At 43.6% G+C, this 21,253-nt stretch overlaps 3 protein-coding genes across 3 annotated transcripts; all 3 read right to left on the bottom strand. All coding sequences in view use genetic code 11, as the record gives it.

Annotated features, from left to right (window-relative positions):
• Nucleotides 1-395: 395 nt before the first annotated feature.
• Nucleotides 396-2,042, bottom strand: EGR_00196 (hypothetical protein; the record flags this gene model as incomplete). The annotated part of the gene is made up of 3 exons (XM_024489445.1): nt 396-692; nt 1,240-1,450; nt 1,912-2,042. 3 exons carry the CDS (start codon nt 2,040-2,042, stop codon nt 396-398), a joined length of 639 nt encoding a protein of 212 aa, XP_024356123.1.
• A 2,519-nt stretch (nt 2,043-4,561) lies between these two features.
• Nucleotides 4,562-7,121, bottom strand: EGR_00195 (hypothetical protein; the record flags this gene model as incomplete). The annotated part of the gene is made up of 2 exons (XM_024489444.1): nt 4,562-5,139; nt 6,764-7,121. 2 exons carry the CDS (start codon nt 7,119-7,121, stop codon nt 4,562-4,564), a joined length of 936 nt encoding a protein of 311 aa, XP_024356122.1.
• Nucleotides 7,122-13,738: 6,617 nt separating this feature from the next.
• On the bottom strand, nt 13,739-17,243 carry EGR_00194 (hypothetical protein; the record flags this gene model as incomplete). The annotated part of the gene is made up of 3 exons (XM_024489443.1): nt 13,739-13,777; nt 16,944-17,086; nt 17,153-17,243. 3 exons carry the CDS (start codon nt 17,241-17,243, stop codon nt 13,739-13,741), a joined length of 273 nt encoding a protein of 90 aa, XP_024356121.1.
• Between the last annotated feature and the right edge of the window lie 4,010 nt (nt 17,244-21,253).

The raw sequence follows: 21,253 nt of genomic DNA, 5'->3' as shown, positions 1-21,253 counted from the left end.
CGCATCTAACGTCTTGAAAGGGAGAAGTTCCTCCGTCTCGATATTTGTGTTAACGACACCATATGGAAATCGTGTCAGTGCAGGTTGTACGAGCATTTTCAATGCCGTCCGCACTGGCTCGTCGTGTTATATGCGCTGTCACATCTGTGCCTCCATAAAGCCTTCCCCACTTACTGCTCCGCTATCGTGTCGAGGTGCGAATCCAAGTTCATATCATAATCAGTCGTGTACCTGCATTTTTAAGTTCAAAATGCCGGAGCTTTAGAAAAAAAGAAATCTTTAATTTGTCGAAGTAAGGTCGCACAAAACATCTGAGCAGTCGTAGAGCTCTCACCGGCAAGGTAGTGGGGGTTTGAAATGCAAAACACGTAGCGGGCGCGATAACATACTTGCTTCTATACATAACGGAGGTAGTTCGGTTTGGGGCTATGTACAGTGTCGATGCTGGCAGCGTGAGAGAACTCTAGAGTGAGTTGGTAGGGCGGTGGAAAGCAAATAAGTCCGCGGGGTGAGCGCGCGGCTGCGTGTTTGAGCACCTCAACCATCACATTCATGCGTTCACCCGACGCACCTCCGTTTTGCAAAAATGTGAACATTTCCCTCACGCAGTGACCGGACTGAGTGGCTGGCGTGTAATCGTCCTTCCCACTAAAGCGATGAGAAGGAGACTGGTATCTTTGACCGCGAGCAGGCTACGGTGGTGTTAGTTGCAGATATCAACTGCACTGTCACGTACAAATTTAGGTGCTAAAATGGAGCAATAAAATCACCATAAAATAAGTCTGAATAGTTTCATGTAAGTACTCGTCATCGTTGGATGCATACAGTTGTCTCCCACTTACATGAGTTAGCTAAATGGCTTAATCTTAAACATGAATGAGTTTTTTCCACCTTAGTTTGCTCAGCATAACGTCTCTTTCCTAGTTTGCTCAGTCGAATTCTGACTCCATGTATGATTTGTAACCCCTTAAAACACCATACAAGCACTCTGTTGTTAGCGACAAACGACGAGTTGAGTTACCGATTTCAAGTAGCGGGCCACTTTCCGTAGTGGTTGCATTTCACAAAAGCTTGCACCAAAATTGGTTACATTGCGTTTTCTTCCTTTTCCCCATATTGATAGGCAACATTAAAACTAGGCAAACTAGGCAAACGGTTTCATCCTACATTATGTTAGTTTTCGTGGCCAAAACAATTCTCATCGAACATGACTAGAGATAAGACGGTGGGTTCGCCTACCTGCCCAGAGAAGAGAATGTTGATAAGGAACTGAGAAATCTGAGCGCCCTCAAAGACGTCCCTGAAGTTGATTTTAAGGCGTTGGTGGTAGATACCAGGCGGCATGTGGCACAGGCAAATGCGCCCCTTCTGGTAGAAGCGCCGCTTCCTTGGGGAACACCCGGAACCGGGAGCATCTGCTGGCCAGTAGGCGCAAACATCCTCCACAGTCCTGCGACAAAAACCGCCGTTCAATTCAACTCGCAGTCAGGTGGAAATGTTATTGCATTCTTAAGGATGCTCAAAACCCCTAATCCAAATCAAGTAATTCCATTTAATGAAAGTCACTAGCTATTTTTTTTACTTAAAAGTATTTTTTTGATTCGATGTAAAGCAATATCGTAAGTTCTGAAATGGGACAGGGACTTCAAATTATTTAGGCCGTCGAGAACGCAACTTTTTTTTCAAACCGCAAACTGGCACTTTGCTTGGTTCTTTTTGGTTAAACATTAAGCATACAAGTCGGCTTGTCACCACCGCTGCCACGACACTGGCAAGCTAGATGACTTTGGATCGGATGGCTTAGAAGAATAGGATACCGTACTGAAATAATTTTCAGTAAGTGTCGAACTTCACTTTTGCGGAAATCAAGGGAAACCGACGTTGGAGCAGACATAGGTTCGGACCACCCACGTTGTAGGGAGAAGAGGTAATGGGTGGAGGGAGGCTGGTTGATTTTGCACGGCAGTCGTCAATGGCGTCGTGGGAGGTCTAAACAGTGGTGTGTACAAGGTAGCGGACGCGTATGCGGAGGAGGGTGACATGAGTGCAGACAAGTGGGGTGTTGACAGGTAAATCATATCGCTGCGGTAGGTGGTGGTGCCGGTGGTTGACTAGCGCACATTCACATCGCGCCCACCTAGTTGGGCTGGCTCCTCTCCGAGTCACCGCTCATCCGCAAGTACCTTATTATGTCAGGTCAGTACTCCGTCCAAACCTCCCCACAAATGAACAAGCGGTTGGCAACCTAGTCGTGACATGGCTCTAGTTTAAGGAGGACCATGGCCTTATAAGTAACAGTTTGGTTAATCTCAAGTGTTGAGTAAATGAACAGAGCGCAGGGGCAGATTAAAAGCAAGGAAATCCTCATGATTGACTTGTGAGCGTAAACACAGCAGTATATCAACTGTCGAAGATAAAAACTCGGCAAGCACAATACCCACCATCAATGCCGAACCAACAGTCAGTAGCCTTTCAAGAACTCCAGTATTGCATACATTGGATTTTATTACGGCAATCTTGTCGCCTCCAGTCAAAGTTCAGATGGAAGAGTCTGTATGTGATTCTTCCCCTAATTCTATAACATATTTTCGACCATTTTCTCTTGCCATTAACACTTTTTTCACCAAGGTCGATAGCACAAATGAAGTTTTGATGCTCTTATTAATTTTGCATGAAGAAGGAACGACTTTCCATTTTACACCTGCTCCTCATCAACATGAATCCAATTCTGTCGGCACATAGTGTAACCCGTTATCTCAAAACATACTCTCCCCACCGATAAATGCAATGCTCTATTCAAAGCCACCACCCGGCGCCTTAAAGGGGCCTTTAGATGGGAAACCTGTAGAATTAGGAACTGAAGGAGAGGGGGATGGGAGGAGAGTGGAGTCGGAAGAACGACCAGTAGGTTATACGTGTATCCATTAGCCTGGTTTAGCACACGGGATGTGTAGAAGGCGAGCGCGGCTCGTCGTTTGCGTTTGGCAGTGCGCAGAAAGTGGCCTGGGTATAGAGCCTCGACCTACCACAGCGACAACGCGAAAAAAGACGTCCAGCACCGAAAAAATTGGCCTCGCTCCGCGTTATCCCATGCCTTTGTTATGTGGACGTACTCCTCGCATCGCATCGCGAGTGAGGGGTCGCGAACGCGAGGACGAACACACAAGCGAGCGAGGTGATTAGAAGGCTGATTGAAGGGCGGAGAACAGTAGGCTCTGGCATGTATGTGCTGTGGTGCGTCTTGCTCATCCCCTCTGTGTCTGTTCATGCAATGCTGACATGAACACTCGGTCACATTGGCAACATGTCTGTGGCTTTTCAGCTAACCATTTTCGACTGCTTCCCTTACTTCGGACTTCTCTCCCCCTTTCAAAGTTCATTCACGCTAGTCCCAGTCAGCGTCTTTAGACAATCCGTTTGAGGGCCTTTTCTAATTACTTTCATGAGCCTTTCATTCATGGTGTAATTCGTACTTCCCGAGATGCGAATGTTCTGAAAGGTTTCTGCCTTGAAGCCGTTCGTTCACGGTGCCATAAATAGGAAAAAGGTGTCGTAGGCAGCTAATGATGTGTCGATGAGACCACATCAGTAAAACTACGTGTCCTGAAACTGGGTGCCTTTCCCTTAGTCAGGCATCGGGAAAAGTTCATCTCCTTTTTGGAGGTCACAGTAACTCGTCCACTTATCATCCCCTCCACCTCTCATGAGAAGACCATTATCCCCGCGTGCACACACATCCAGGCTGGCGGTATTCATAAGTGTATGGTGTGTGCCTACCGCCTGGCCGAGCGCACCCACCCACACTCGCAACGGCACAGCCCAACACAGAAGCTGGCAGGCTCCTTCCTTCCCGTGCTGCATGCACTAATTGCGTAATTGCGATGAGGCAGGACCACCCATCTGGGGTTATTAGAGTTTTGCAGACCCAGAATGGGTCGGCAGATCGCCTTATCACCACACCCAGTTGTCAATGCCCTTTACCTGCTCTATCTGCGTTGACAACGCGCACTAAACCCCCAATTTGTTTGGACGCTACGTCCTGACAGATCGGTGTAGTCTTTTAAACCAAGACAGATTATTCTTACTGGAACTTTTAACCACGAACGGCGTTAGAAACTGTTTCGCTGCCGAATGGAGATCGAAAAAAAAAGTGGATAGTGATTTAAATATAATATAACTGGAGTTATCGGACTCATTGATTATAACCGATGTACTAAAGTTTAAAGCCAGTCCATTTTCTAGCTCTAACAAAAATCACTTCGGCAGTTGCGCATTAAAAACCACCAGCACCATCAAGTTATTTATCAGCTATCTATCAAATTCAAAGATTGAGGAGATTTATCCAAATCATAGGAGAACGGCTACTCAAATGCATGTGAGCGAGGTCTTCGACGTGGAATTTTAATGGAAATCGCCATATCACTGCACCGTGATTCAACGCAATCTCTGACACTATCGTTAAAACGCCATCGATGATTTCCTATATCACCTACAATAAATCATCTCTTTACATATCATGATAAGTGCGGGCAACCACATTTGTACACATTAGTTTAAATTCTCACCCAATGTAGATAGGTGGATACTGTGGATGGAGGCGTACTTCCACCAGAAGCCTGTGCTGTCCCCTAAAGGTGCGATGCAGTTGAATTAAGTAGCGAAGGCGTGCGCTCATCACGCCACTCGATATGAAGATAGTTTTCGACCGTATCGCCAACCGATGTACAGTCGCCAGTGCCCCTTCCTGAGAAGCCTCGATGGTGAAGGTTTGGTCGGAGATGGTAGCGGTAGGGGGGGAAACAGTAAAAGTTGTCGTGTCCACAAGAGTAGACGGCGCTGCCACCGTTTCAGAGAACACTGGCGGTACTGTCTCCATCTTTGCCATTACTGTCAGCATTTTTGTTGTCGTTGTCATGCCCAAACCCTCCGTGACTGCGGACACGAACCGTCGGCGAAATCTCCGCTCGGGTGCTTTCCCAAAGGAGGCGAGGAACTCGCGATGGGACAGCCATTGAAGATGCTGCAGTCGGAGAATTCGTTGCGTGCGTCGCAGATATCGTTGCGACTCCGCAGCTCTCTGAATCGCTTGCTCGTGGGCTAGAACTTCTTCTGCGCTCAGAATGTCCTTGGGAACTGAACCTGAAACTTCACATAGATGGAATATAACTTGTTAATTTCAGATAAGTTCAACTTTATCTTGCAATAATTAGTCTTAGTGAATCTGGAGCCGTAAAAAGTAAATACACTTTTTTATAAAATACCATGGCTTCAAAGGTTGGTATTTTGCAAGTTGGGAGTAAGAATGAATGATGCCACTGAAAGAAGCAATCCAGCTGAGCAGCGTCACACTTTACTAATTTTCCAGTTAACTCGATTTCCAACTTTTTGCAATTGCTGCCTTTTTAAATATAGCATAATTAAATATACTTTAACACGTCTAATTTTCATTGGCTTCAACTGAATTATTGCACACTCCCAAAAGGATTTGTGTATTCGAGAATTACTTTCGTTTATATTTCTCGGGTATTTCTCCTTCGTATCATAAAACAACAAAGGCAAACAGTAAATCCGGTGTCAAATTAAAAGGCTGAAACGAAACCATAAAGCTCTTCATTGTTCTATTTGACATGAACTGTCGGTGCCGTCTTTATAGCTCATCAGCGTTTCGATTTACGTATACCTAACTTATATTGGTAGGGATGGCAAACAGGGGGATTTACCACGTCCATGTACAGTTTTAGGGCATGCTGTATTAAAATGGGGCATCACAAAACTCCAGTGGTTTTTGGTTGAGTAGCAAAATTAATTGGGGTTCATGAAATACAAAACCTTGGTCATTTATATGATATCATGAGAGGTAATAAATCTTACAGAATGTCGAGCCAGAATAGATTGCAATCTCACAGAGGAGGCCATAAATCACGGTCATGACCATGGTACGCACCACCAAGATGTGACAGAATTCTCCCAACTATTCAGTGGAATTTGGAAGTCTAAGGTCGACTTCAATTACAGGGCATTAAAGGTGTAGAAACACCCGGCTGCAGGTGCGCGGTAGTACTGCCAGGCTTTGCAATATAACTTTGCAATTTGGTATGGGAGAGTCCAAGCAATCGAGCGAGTGTGGAGTGAGAGAGACGTAGAGGGAGAAGCGTAACCCAACACGCCTGGACCGCCAAAGTGGTGCCTTCAAAACTCACCAAAATCACCATCATTGTCGCAGCGGCACTTGAAATCAACGCGTATGATCACTTACCATGTAGACGCAGTTGTGGGTGTTGTAGAGCAGGATTTTGATTAATTGCCATGCACGCAGTTCCTACGTTAGCAAGGAACGCTTTATACCCACAGAATACAACCAAAACCGGTTTAATAGGGGACCTGAAACACTGGCCCTGGACACTACCTCGAAAAGTCGGTCCACCTTGGATCACCACCTTGGTTTATTTCGCAGGTAATGGTTGTAATTGTGCCTTAACACAGATTCTTAACTGACTTCCTTTTTCGAACCCAGTCACTCATGCAGCAGGCCACAATCACTGCAACCGCTTGCCCCTTTGAAACGTGTGCACGCAGTTACACGCTAAAAATCCCGTAAAATCCCACGCACATGACATGATGACATGCTTACTTTGCTCACCAGTTACTTCCGTTAAACCAAGCAGTCATTAAAATTCGTAAACCCAAGCGCATGGAAAACAGGATCTGGATAAAGGTTTTAACAGGAAGAGCAGGCGCAAGTTGACATTAAACAGGTACTCACGGCAATTTTGCACCTCGAGCTGATTCCACAGAGGTCTCCGGGGGAGCCAGGAGTAGGGAGAAGAGAGCCTTTGCTGCCAGTAGGGGTAGGTGAATACATCCACTTTCCGAAGTGGGCTGTTGGTGGGGCCTCGTGGTCTCTGGTCCAACGTGAGGGAGTGGGAATGACATCGGTGGGGAAATATGAAGAATACGATGCAACAGACGAGGAGTGCGTAAACCATCACAGAGACCTCCGCCAGGTGGACGCGTCTTCTACCACCGTCATATATAATTAGGGAGGAGGAGGTCTTGCGGGGCAATAGAAGTAGGAGGAGGACGAGGAGCTGTTGGGATGAGTGTGCCAGCTGCTGGGACATCGTCGCATTTGTGTGTGTACGCATATGCGCATGTATGCACGCGCGCGTGTGTGGACACACCGAGGCACGCGCGCCTCCGCACTGCATTGCAGTCGTCATGACAGCGCGTGCATTTGCACACCGTGCTTGAGAGTGTGTGCATATCAGTGGTTTACCACAAGCCAGCAGCACCCGCAGAGGTACACTCATGCCGTCTGCACACTCACTCACGCACGCACGCACGTGTGTATGTGCGTCCAGAAATGCATGTGCACACGAGGGCGGTGATTTGATGCGTTCTGTGCGTACGTGTGTGTGTGTGTGTTCAGACATCAACGGGAGTTTGAGGCGAGGTCGAAGAGTCACGACTATCCAAAGTTAGCAATTACTTTTTTGTGTTCTTTTAATTCAAAACTTTATTACTCTTGGAGGCTGTATTAAGCCTATTTAACCTAAAGGCCATCGGCCAAGTGCTTAACTAATGCGTTCAAATCAGATACTGACATGTTTACCATCAGGGTCGCAGAGAAGAGTCCATCATCACTGGACAGATATTTTACCCTTCTAACATGCCACCGATCATCTCTAATCTTTTCACCAATTCGAATGCTGCCCAAAAAAGGGAATCACCTATCATCTTCATACGAAGCATATCCGACATCTACTTTACTACTTTCAACTCAACTATTCATCAAAAACCGATAACGAATCCCATGTCTCACATCTACGATGTTAGGCTTAGATAAGGGAATGGGGTCGTCACATATGGGTGCCGCTGGCAGCAAGCGTGCTAATGAGCATGCCTTGTAGCAGCTCTTACAGTAGTTTGAATAAAGCAGTTCTAATAATCCTAAACGTAAAAGAACTTAAGCTAGAATAATCAGTATTTTCTGATTTAAATTGATGGTTTTTACAACATAAAATAGTTTTACATTAGTTTCCCAGTTTTGTCTAATGGGATTTTAATAAAGATATTTTGCATCAACTTCGTCGCCCCGCTTGATGGCTGATGCTTCACCATGCCAGGTTCTGTGCATCGTAGCCTTGTAGATCGAGAATCTGTGTGTTCTCTCTAGTCGACACAAAAGAAGAAATGTCTTGCTGTTTTTAACCACTTGCCTACGCTTAGCGGAGCACAGGCGAAACTTTTAAAGTAGTACAATCAAATTTGCGCTGATGTGGTTTTCCCTGTAATTAAAAACATTGTTGATCCCGCCAAATATGAAGTAATGAAACGCTTAATCATGTCACAAATTATAATCATTGAGGGTTAAAAAGACAATGACACACTATGATGAGAACCGAAACGCTATGAGTCTGGGATTTACCAGAGGTTTTCGAACGGTTGTGTTTGCCTTTGAACACTTTTAAGTCGTGGTGTTTATCATACTAAAACTGTTCTGGTATTCTTTGAGGTGGGTCGCCACAATTACATCTCCGCACTACGTCAAAATCCTCTCCCAGTCCTGTCAATCGCTGTGAGGATCGAATGTGATTAAGCATTCCAAGAGTCCTGCACTAGTGCTATAGCAACATAACGCAAACGCAATTTAAGTCTCTGGAAGGCACATATGATGATGATGGTGATGGTGATGGTGATGGTGATGGTGATGATGATGAGAGCGTGCCTACTGTTGAGCACAAACCAAACGTTTAAAGAGAAAGGGGAAATGTGAAATTATTTAACGGAACGACTGAAGTTATTACGAGGCAATCAAAAAGCAAATAAAAATGAACAATGAAGAGTTGCGTCCGTGAGTACTCAGTTTTTTGAGGAGGTTACAAGTGTTCTCTAGGAGTCTACATTAGAGATGAACATTCCGCAACTTTGTTTATTCATGTTGCCGTTTGCCTATTTGAAAATACGCAAGTTCAAAGTGGGTTTGAAACTTTACTTTTTTATAATCGGACATGATTTAAAAGGCCTTTCTGATGTTGGTGCAGAGTTTGTGTAAAAAGCTAGGACATGGAGGCGTAGAAGGCGGTTCGCCCTGTAATGCAATGGAAGCTAGGTTCAATTTCTCAATTGCTCCTGGACAGCTAGGGATTTGGACTTTGAAATGCCTGAATTTCAATCCCCAGGTAAGAGCGAAAATTTGCGTTAAAAGTAACAAAATCTTGGAAGATACGATAACTAAAGCAGATAGTCCATCAACTCAAATTGTTAAAATAAAAGGCGCTAATTCAGCATCTTCAGCATGCAGTATTTACTTATTAGCGTAACACGAAGGTTGCACTCAACTTTGACAGAATAACTATTTGCCTTCTGAATTTCAAAGTTAATTAGTAAGGCAGAGTGACAAATTTCCCTCACATTTGTGAGAAAGGAGGTAAGGAGGAGTGCTTGATAATGATTTAATAGTACGATTGGGGCATGCCAAGTGTCATTGTGTTTGAATGTGTGGCCATATTGGTTGTTGTTCTCACCTTTGCTGGTGGGAGGAAAGTAAAAACACAAATACTGTGGATGTCTAATGCCTGTCTACTGGTATGCAACAAGGGATACGCACCAATTCCAAGTCAACATGGGTTAGGAACTTAAGAGCGCCTTCTGCTTTATGAATGCCTTCACTTTCCTTCAAACTATTTCGGCAAAATAAAAATCGTTTGGGTCCTAATGTTATTCAAAGGCAAATATAAAACAAAAATTTAAGGACCAAAATATGTTGTGTTTTCGCGATTTCGTATTTCTTCTACGCCTGCTCACGTTACTGATATCTTTTAGACCATACGTTACAAAGGATTATGCAAAAATTCACTTGGGTATACGGCACGATTGACACTCATTTAAAAGTAAAATTTACTTGACTTTCATGGTGGTCTGACAAAATAGTGTGTTAAGCGGTAGCATCATCACTGAGTGCAACAAAAGTTTAACTTCAATTTTTTTCCTGGGAGATCCCCTCTCCTTCCAAGACTTAGTAGTTTGTACGTTTTTTAAACCGAACAAAATTGCAATTACAAAAAATTTGTTCACAACTCAATGAATGACCGCGTTGTCCTTCTTTGCAGCGAGTCTGTCGAGTACATTTTCTTGTCAAGAGCGGTCAACTCCAAAGTATCGCATAGGATCTAATAAGACTAGTTGTAGCATAAAAACAGAAGCTCAATGTCTTTTTTCAAAGTGTCCCCAAGTTGGAGATGTAAAAGAATGAATTCTTCCCTAATTGCTTTGCTAAGGCCTACTTCTTGAATTCCTGCTTTAGAATCAAGAACTGCAAGTTTTTTTGGGCTCCGAAACAGATGGTAGTGCGTAAAGGAAATAGACCGAGGGTGGCAAAGGAGTTAAGCTCTCTGGATTCTCCTAAATTTGGGATAATATCCTGGCAAATTTGGAAAAGCATTGTAACACGCTTGTTTGAAATATAACATGGAGAAAGCACACCACTGCAAAATTTTCTCCACTAATGGAACTCTAAACAACCATTGTCATTCAGCAGTCACCGTTTTGGGGTTGAAGTTATGCTACGAACTGCAATATGAGGGTAAAGATTTTGTAAATTTTCCCTACTTTGCTTTGTTCAAGAGAAAAAGCAGCATCCAACTTACCACGCATTGACGGGAGTTACGGCCCCAATTCATTACCAGCCTGCAGCGTAAGTGTTTCCTTCTGTTGATTGACCTCCCACCTTCCACGGGAACGTGCCGATGTGTTGCAGCTCACTTTTTGACTTTAAAAATATTTATCTCGTTCTTAATATGCAACGCGATGATGGGAATTAGGATTTTACTAAAATCTATTCCATGACGTTTTTTCTTCGAATTCAGCATGATTGGAGTTGTGGAAGTTGTAGCCTACTTTGTGTTATTATTTATGTACACTTCATTCTGGGAGCACATTAATATACCGGCAAAACCATGTTCAGAATGGTTGTTCAAATGTAAATACTGCTAGGTTTTCGAATGTCTTGCTGTGAGTCTGATTGGACAATGCAACTTTACAAAAAAGCTATCTTCAAGGATTATGAAAATTTTTAAGAAAAAGTACTGCCACAATTAAGGTACTGCAGTAAGCCCATCCTATCTAGGAAAATGTTGCGTCAACCCTATTGCAAGGTGCTCTCACTGACTGGTGTAGGGATTCAGTCGACGAGCCACTCTGGTGACTGCCACTTTAGACTGTTAAATTTAACCCTGTACAAGTGATGCTAACCACTGGGCTACAGAAACAAGTAGTATGTTTAACTGCCGCACAGAAGTTGTCTGATGTCCGATGAGTGAGCCCATCATTGTGATTCCCTGGCGTGCAAGTATTTCAGTTGCACAATCGCTGCAAATTCTAACTACTTGTCCATTCTGCGTTGAAAATGGATGGGGCCGCTGACATTTTTGGGCAAAGAAAGGCAACTGTATTTTAGGTCAACTCATGATACAATATGTAAAACCAAGATCCATGTTTGTGGTCTTTACCACAAAAGTGGGAGAATATAGTAAAATGCGAGATTTACTGTTGTCACATCGACTACTTAAAGTAGTTTCCGATGTATGAGTGAAAATATACTTTATTTATTAGCACACAAAATAGGCACTTCTTTCCAAACAGGCACTTTTAATAAGCAACAGCCTTAGAAATGATGAGACAACGTATCGAATGAGCCCCTCTTGATATACTTTGTGGGTACCAGTAGACGGAAACTTGGTTCGAGTCCATCAAGCAGTGCATCAAAGCGTCCTTCAAACACATTTTGGCGATATGAAAGCACCGAGAGAACACCATAACATTAGAATGGAGAAGTAAAAAATTGAGTAAGATGAATTGCTTCAGATCATGAGTTTCAGCAAAATCTTTCTCATCCTTTTCAATCACGTCTTATAATTGTTAGGGTGCCGAACTACTTACTACGGAAATGTAATTGCTACATCTGATCAAATCTAACTATTTCCATGCAAATATACAAAGGTTTGTGCAACTTTGCTCGATGAATGTCGGCGGTTTTGCAAGCGACCTGTTTTTTAATCTAAGTGAATGCATTTTCAGTCGATGTTGGAATGGTCATAATGTTGATTTTATTCCTCGTCGTGACGAAAGTTTTTAGGCAGGATCGTCGCAATATATGCTTGCATTGGTGATGTCAGATGCTACTGAGTTCATGCCAGTGGCTCAGGAATTTTGCAGTTGCTCAACATTTGTAACATATTGCAGTGAAGCTACGGGATATATAAGGGTATAGATTTCGCACACCTCACGACTTCATTGAAGTAGTGAAGTTGTTAACTGAATTGAAGTACCGTTCAATTTTCAGCTAGCAAAAGACTAGTTGGTAATTGGGCTATTTGTACCGTCTAACGGCCCTTAATTACTTCAACAAAAAGTGGATATTCCTCTTTCATTGTATTCCATACACCCGTGTGCATGTGTGAGCACCGACGGCTCCGACGTAGCAATAACTGCGACACCCCAACCATCGACGACTGCACTGATCGGCTCGTTTTCTCACGCCCTTCCTACTGACTGGCCATAAGGCGTTATTAGAATTGTATCAATTTATTAAATTTCCTCCTTATTGACAAAGTCAGCATTCATTACTCCACCAAGGTGATGTTTCGTAGGAGGAAGACATTTTATAATGGTATTTCTGGGACTTCGCTTCCTTGCTGCTTGGTGGGTGGTCAAAGAACGATATACCAGTGAACGGTTGTTTGTGAATATTCACACAAGTCTCTGCTTCGCTGGAATATTTTGGTAATTTTGATGGGCAAAAAAAGTATTACCGGCATTGCATTGATTAAACTGTTGATTTGGCAGCAATCTAGTGAGGATTGTAGCATACGTCATTCATCAGATCAACTCTTTGGTCAAGAAAGAGTACTTAAATGCCACCTTTCGTGGTAGTTCATAAAAAGGAGAAGGTGTGAAACTTCTTCGATGTTTCTGTTTTTTAATTAGGTAGCACTATTTCTGCCACACCCGCCGAGGTGCAGGGTTATATTGCCGTTCCAGTGTTGTTCTATGGGAAGTAGATTATCTACGAGAGAAACATCGCATCGCAGTGCGGGCATGACTTATGGAGGGACATGCGATCTACTTACAGGTGTGTAGCCACATTTGTCACTCATCTGTACCTTCAGGTGGGTCTCTGTTGTGCAAATATGCCATTAGAGATCCCACTTGATTTATGACTCCTAATCATGCTTTATGGACGTACTTGCAGGACTGTATTGTGTAACCTGCAGCTATGGCTGTTAACTTTGTTGGTAGAACAGCTAATCTGTCGTTAATATCATTAGTCGAAATCCTACAGGTTTTCCTGAGACTCTTCAACACAACCATGAATACTGGTTTTCTTCGTTTGGGTACAGTTTAAGATAGATTCTCAGGGCTTGACCCGCCTGCTGAAATGTCTCTCGGCAGCTACAAACTTCTGAGTTGTTTACAACATAGTAAAGTGTTTGGTTATTATAAGGATCTCCAACCGTAATTTGGGCACGATAAAATTCCTGGGAATTCACTTAGCCAGTTATCCCTCTTAGTGCTTATGAGGCAGGCGTAAACAACTAGAGATCTTCCTCCAAAAAATACTTTCTTAATCGGTGACTAATGTTTGAAAAAATTATATAATGTCCAGTATTTTAAGAGTATTTACTATGTTGCCTTGAAAACTGTAAAAGTAACCGAAGCGCCAGGATTTGAATATCAGTTAATCATTCACAAGTGTAATTGGAAAAGATTGGAAAATCTAAATTAATGAAATTAATAAAAAAAATTTGACACCTGTCGACCATTTACTTGTTCACGTGGGACGCACAAATCAATTCGTTGCCTTTCATGTTAGCAACACTGGAGATGTCGAAACTCATTCTTGTAACTTCCAGGTTAGTGGAAGGGCTTATTGTTTTTATTGAGGGCCTGATGTAAGCCATTAGACCGCACATATTGCTCTCCGTCCGAAGTGCAAATTTCACAAGCACTATTTTTCACCCACTACTGCAACACCATAAATGCTATCTGAGTATTTGCTTAGGAGTAGCAGTTTGCTTGTGATCAAAGGGGAGAACAGAAAGGAAGGACTCGACTCTCAACAGTCGCACGAAATGGAACCCGTAAAAAAGCCGATTTCTTCTCACATGATACGTCAGTGGGCAAACTGTGGCGCTTCATGGTTTGATTATCTTGGTAAATATTAGTTAAATTTAGAAAAATTCGTCCGGAATGCGCACACGAACAGCGCGTAGGAGACAGGTGGTAAGGGTAGATTTGAATGGCCTGACTTGATGACATTTCCTACGACTTGTGAGGTCCCGTCTGCTATGTAGCGTGGTGGGGAAGAGGATGGGAGGGGGCGGAGGCGGAGTCAGAGAAAGGGGGGCGGGACGATGGGTGCAGCACACCATCGGCGCTGCTGCACGGCACTGATAGCAGCAAACAAACAAGGTGGGGTGCACGTGCAAGAGGAGGGGGAGGAGGAGTGTGAGGCTGACGGTGGCAGACCCCTGACCTTTGCTCCGCCAGCAGCGACCACCCAGATGGTCCAGTGTCGACAAGAGGACAACATGCACAGACACGCAGGTGTAAAATGTTATAGAAGAGGAAGAAGTATGCGGCGGGGCAGAGAAGTGCTAGTAATTTACGGTTCGCACACCATTAGACATGTCCATGTGTTATGCAATCACGACCAAATACCACCTAACACGAGAGTGGCCTCTCGCGCGGGGCCCAACTCGTTAAGTAACATGCGCATCTGTGTTTGGCTATTCACACTACCTGATTATCTGCGTGAGCGTTGGACTTCTATTAGCATGGCAGTTGACAGGAGCCCAGTGCGTTAGCAATGTCCTATGTCGGTGAAACAGCTTAAAGCAAATAAAATAATGCCTTCTGCATGCAATTACTCAGGGCGCTAAGTCAGTAAATTTTATTATCATGACTTGCTTTGACTGGCATACTCAAGGTGACCACCATCTACGGTCAATTTGCTTCACGGCATTGGTCGCGTAAATGGATTTCGGGTGATTAAAGGTGAATCAGAAAGCATAAGACACTTTTTTTATCTTAACGAAGTTAAAACTGTTTTGATTAAAATGTGTTTGGGTCTAAAAATTTTATCCCTAAAAAACATTTATCGAGTTATGAATGCTAGTCTATTCACGTCACCGATCAAGTGCAGCAACACATTCAGGCATCATGAAATTAAAGCCAAATCGGCTACCAAATTTCATCGTTTTTTTAAATAGCCATTTTACATATGAAAGATTCACATTCATGTATACTTGTGATCCTGACAACACAACCAAATGCAACAATCGAAATCAGGGGGTTCATTGTCCCTCGTCTAGTTCTACTGCCTTAACTGCATCGTCTAAGCTGCTGCCTCCACAAGTCCGTCATAAAATTAATTGATACAACGAGACCACCCGTGAGCGTTCGGGTGGGCTGAGGTGGAGAAGGAGGAAGCGCCGATACCCGCCCGAGCCAGTGTGTGTCTAGCCGTCTCGCGTCGAACAGGAGTCATCAACGTTGGTGGTCAAAGGACCTGTTGTTGGACTTTTCTCCCCTCTCCACACTGTTCTGGTCCCGCCAACTGCTGCCTTGACTGTAAATAAATAAAGACATGTAAGATTTTTGTACTTGTTGGCAGGTTCGGTGTTAGGCATTGCTCTGCTTCACGTGAAGACACTAGTCCAGTAGCTCCTTTTCCAAGTATGCGTTGTAAAGGAAGATGCTGACTTTTACAATAGGTTTCGGTGGTTACCTTAAAACAGCTTAGCCCAACATTCAGGCCATGAGAATCGTCCTAATCTGTAGCATTTCCACTGGTCTGAATAAATGTTATAACAACCACGATTAGTTGTTGATTTAGTGTATCTCATTTATCCAAACAGATATGACAAAATAATCATGTTATCTGCTACCAATGGGGGATGTTTTCTATTACGTTTTCAGAACTGGTCTCTTAGATCATGACCAGTATTCCCCAGTTTATAGGCAATAAATGCTTCAATTGGACAGCTTGGTGTCATAGTGAATGAACACAAAGTGGAAAAACCACAATTAATTCAGTTTTACCCAAAACCGGATTTCACCCGACTTATCTGCAGTTGTACGGCTACTTTATATGCCTTTATTTCCTCTCATTTTACTTTTTAAAAAAGTAGGCCAATTAGATTTTCATTAATACACATACTCCCTATTTTCTCCAAGTTATTCAATAATCTTGTGTGAAAAGGTGGTACCTCTTTTTGAAGATTACTCACCCCCTCCCCCTCCCCCCCACCATGTCACTTCCACGCATCAGTGATACCTTTAGCAATAAAAGAATTTGACTTGAAACGGTGCAAATTTGCCTGGGGGAAGTAACATTCTCTTCACCTACCCCTTTAACCCATTTAACGAAGATCCCAATAAAAGAAAACTACATGAAGTCAAGTCAACCGCTTGAATGACAATACGCATACGCACAGTAAAGACTGCCAAAATCATAGTAAACACGACAATGAAATCTGTCTACCGAGGGGTTATCAGCTGTGGTGGGCTGCAGAAGGGTTCTGTGGGGGACAGCTGGTGGGTCGCTTACACCCCCTGTGGGTGGTCTAGGGGCCGGTTTCAGCATCGACTGTCGTACTGCTGATTCCGGTCCGTCCCGGCCAGGCTGGCATTAACAGCGCTCCACTCGGGCCTAAAGCATCCAATTCAAGTAGCGTCGATCAACGCATCACTCCGTTGTCAGTCGCCTGCCTAGTGCGAGGGTCTGTTGAATACAATTCATACAATCTTGACTGAAAGAGTCACCCTACCCTCTCAATCGGATGTGCAAAGAGTAGATTTCAAATCAAATTGCTAGTCGGACTGCCTTGTAATTTCAAAGATGTCGAAGCATATCACACAATGTTTTCTTAGTGTCTTACGATTTCAGTTATATTGTCGAGGTCTGACAAACAAGGGAAAGACGACGTAGTGAAATTTCTTCCAATGCTCCATGATGTACACAAGTACTTCATTATTTTTTTAACATATCCTCCAAATACCAGAAATTTTTCGATTCTTCCGCCTATATGCAGATCAGTTTACTGACTTTTGCTCTGTGACAGTAATAGACTCAAAGCAGTGATCATACAGTGGTTGAGCGAACGGAAAGATTCACCCCCTGCCATTTCAGGGATAGCAAAGCTCAAGAAAAAGTCATTAGATGACCTATTTTCTTCCATTGATTACCTTCAATCCAGTAAATGCCACAACAAACACAGGAGCGGAAGGTACCTACGAACATATCGTGTTTACTTCTTAAACTAGAATGGGTATTAACGAGCTAAATGAATTACGGGTTAAAAACCTCAAAAGCACAAATTTGCTCTTGTTTAGGCTGAAGGCATCATTTTACGTCTATTCAAACTAAAGAACAATGTCATGAACCCTAACAGTGATCTATAAAAGTGCTTTAAAGAATTCCTGAAGAGTTGAAAGCCAATTTTAGTCTGATTGAGTTTATAAGTTCCTCCAAGAAGAACTTTGTTTGATGCAGAAATGACTTCAGATACAGTTTTTGGGACCCTGCACACTATTTTTCTAGACAATAGTATAAGGCCTCCAAAACTTTGGTGTAAATTGGCCAGCCAAAAACAGGCTGCAACTGCATTTTTAAGGATGCACCCATTTACTGGTCGCCTTTTCAATTGGTCGAGTGATAAACAGAACACAAGAATTTAATTCCGCCTTTTACTCCGTTTTTTCATTTATTTTCGCCAAGACTGAATCGCTACCTTCATTACACTTATAATAAACTGTGTTTCGACACCGCTGTACCTTATTACGGTTTCAGGAAAGAATTGAGGTGATACATTTGTGGCAGAGGTAAGCAAACCCGATTCAATCGAACAATTACTCCAGTTAATAAACATGATGGTAAACAAAAGAGACATCTGCTGCGGGTAGGTAAGTCTTCGTTTTGAGTTTCCCATACGAGTGAGACCAGTTTCCAACAGATCGAAATCAGTATTAAAGAAAGGCTTACAATTCGTTTCGGACTCCAACTATTTGTGTAGCAGACACCATGATATCACCTTGCCTCACGCTAGTTTTGGACAAATCCTATTATCAAGGAGAATGGGCCCTCAGTATATGCCCGCCACAAAATATCTAAATTTTATCCCGATCCTCCTCATGAAATCTTCTCCAATTTGGTTTACCTTGCTGAGTACTCTATATTCAGGAACCCCCACCATATTAACACCATATAGGAAATCCATTCGAGCGTCTCCTTACAACCGAAGAAGAGTGAACACTAGCAGCACAGATAATGATGCCCAAAAGAAAGACGAGGCTGTGTTGTGAAGTAATATTGTTTGGCTATGCAATCCCTTCAGTTCTCGCAACCTGGACCTCCTTCTTGGTAAAAGAACATGATAGCTGCGCCTCAGCTCCTCCATAATTTCATGCTGAACCATTCTTTTACATTCCACTACCTTAGTATAGCTTAGTGCAATACCCGGCAGGTGATGCTACTTTCGATATGTCGCCTAGATGCCAGCAATAAGGAACCAGTTTTCCGATCTTCGGTGCAGTCTATTAGGTAGAACAATAAAGTCCTAGAAATGTGGCCGCATTGAGATGCGATATTACACAATTAGTACTCAACGTCCTCTCACCAACGCGTGGCATTTGATTGAAGGCATCCATCGGGTCTTTGTCAATCAGGAAAGTACCCTGCTAAAGAAGTGATCTCGATTCGGCTCCAGGTGCATTAAATGATTAATTGATGAGCTAAGTTTTTTTCTGAGGAACATGTCACTGGAATTGAGTCTAGAGTAAACTCGGGCCAATTGCAATCATGGGAAAAACTGACCACTGCCTTTTAAAACATGAAGACATTCACTGTGCTACCAATTTCATTGACATACAATACGAGCAGTCAAAAGAGCAACTTGGAAACTAACTCAGTAGGCAAGTGCTCACCGAAAATCTGTTCAAACACTTAAGGGACAATCCCACTTAAAATATTTTAAGGCATTTAAACGCCCGAGATTATTTAAGTTCTGAAGGGAATGGCACCCAAAACTAGACAAACTTTATATTAGAAAGAAACCGATAGACCGAAGCAACTAGGTACCGTCAAAATCTTCCACGCTTTGGTATAAGGCACCACGATTTCAGCAATCCAATGCTACTTCAAGCGATAAGCTAATCATTCAAATAGGCCTGAGTTTTAGGTGTGCTGCGAACAGCAATGCGCTGAAAGCATTGAATCATCCTGGCTGATCCAAAGTTTATCCACCAAGGCCTGAGCATAACTGACCGCAGCAATTTATTCAGTTTATTGGAAGCTTGACAGCGTCCATACGCAGTCGCTCGAACAGTACTAATTCAACCAACTCAAGCGGAGCCGTTCCGTAGTGAGATTTCAACCTTATGAACATAATCGCTTATAAACCACCCTATGAGGAGGGAAAAAACCCAGGTTCCCATACTTCGTCGGAAAAGCACCGGCGAAAGCAGAATAACCACAACGACTAGGCGTCCCCACATAGCTCATTCCCACTTGATGCACGATTTCTGAGAGTTATTTACTAGGGAGTAATAAAGGCAGGAATCCATCAATCCCCTCCCCAAGACCGATTTAATACCGTGTTTAGCCACCCATGAAGAAGGAAGGAATGGACGCAAAGGCGAGCTATTTATGGCATCCGCTCCCAGTGCGGTCGGATGTGCGTCCGCGGGTGGTCCCACTGGTGAGGGGGAAGGCACCGTGGCGACCTTTAGTCAGGAGGCCGATCACATGATCCCCTTCCACATTATGGGAACTACTCTGGTTTATCTTCTCCCTCCTACCCTCACGCCTACTCATAGAACCCCATTCTTGAGAGCCCGTCCAGGAGTGCTTGTCTCACTATAGAACACTTCCAATTCGATGGAGTGCACTCTTACCTCCTCTTAATGATTAAAATATTTCACTCTGCTTCGCAATGTCACGGACCCACTTCAACACGACGACCTAGCGGAGGCCGTGGCTACCTTTCATCAAGCATATCGATGGCTCAGCAAAACACCGACCTGACTCAAATAAGGCTTCCCAGTTTTGGATACAGCCCGTATAATTAAATGATCACATAGCCCAGAAATTAGTAAATAGAAAGTTGATTGGTAAATGAAAGTACATGTTCCGTTTCATAAAATTGCCCATTATCTTGCAATGCTTAAACTCAAACAGAGCAACGCATACAAAACATGCTACCCCCGGTGAAAGTGCAGCAGTCTCCCAGTGAATTATAACGTTCTAAGTGGTCAGGACGGTCAAAAACCCCGCCTTCACCAATTTAACCGGACCCAGTTTGTATACAGGACTTCTAGAGCTGGTGCCTAATGTTCAAATTGATTTTATGCAAGCACGGGACCTCGCATTCTAAAGCACAGATTCCCAGGCCATAACCTGCAGATTTTTCCTTCCTATAGGGTTCTACCCTAGGGATAAACCACAGAGCTTGCTTCTTCCGCTGCTGATACTCCTGTAGCCGCCATGTGCAAAGAACACGGTGGCAAATAAATGTGGTTTGAGCGACTGCTACGTTGGTGGCCCTCAGCGCCATGACCGACTCACCTGGCCGTACCGGCCACCAGTGAGGCCATGGTCTTCGAAATTAGCGCTGGCGCGCACACATGATGCCAAATGGGAATGGGTTGGGGGCCATGAGAAATGTCGCAGTTTTGATGACGTCGCCTGCACTCCGGGCGGCCGAACTCGAGTTGTAGCATGTCGGCATAATTAAGACAGCTATGGGCGCCTTGCCTTCGTGTCTTGATAACTCGAGACAACCGCTCAAAAGCTAAGGAGGGCAGTGCAAGATGGAGACACCCCCACCCCCCCCGAGAACTGTAACACTTGGGAGGTCACTCTTTCGCATACATACACCTCCAAAAAACAAGTCTCCGGTGGCAAAAAGTAGTGAGTACCTTCACTTACAGGGTATTTCAATAATAGGATCTTTTCAACCCGAATCAAGAAAATGCATGCTATCAACCATTCACTGTTGCAGTAATAACACCTAAGCATGGACCTTTTGGCCATTAAGTAGCGCATAAATTGATCTAACCCAGCTCACACAATTCGCCCGATTAGTAACTAAGACGACACGAAGCCGTGAGGCGAGAAGATTAACTTCAGCACCTTAAACCTGGAGAAACGAAAAAGTGTGGGCGTGCTTTCCTGGCCTCGACACCTTCGGCA

Source organism: Echinococcus granulosus (genome assembly GCF_000524195.1).
Source record: "Echinococcus granulosus chromosome Unknown EG_S00001, whole genome shotgun sequence".
NCBI classification, from domain to species: Eukaryota; Metazoa; Platyhelminthes; class Cestoda; order Cyclophyllidea; family Taeniidae; genus Echinococcus; species Echinococcus granulosus.
The sequence above is the reverse complement of the archived record's forward strand: the minus strand, read 5'-3'. Positions and strand labels throughout refer to the sequence as shown.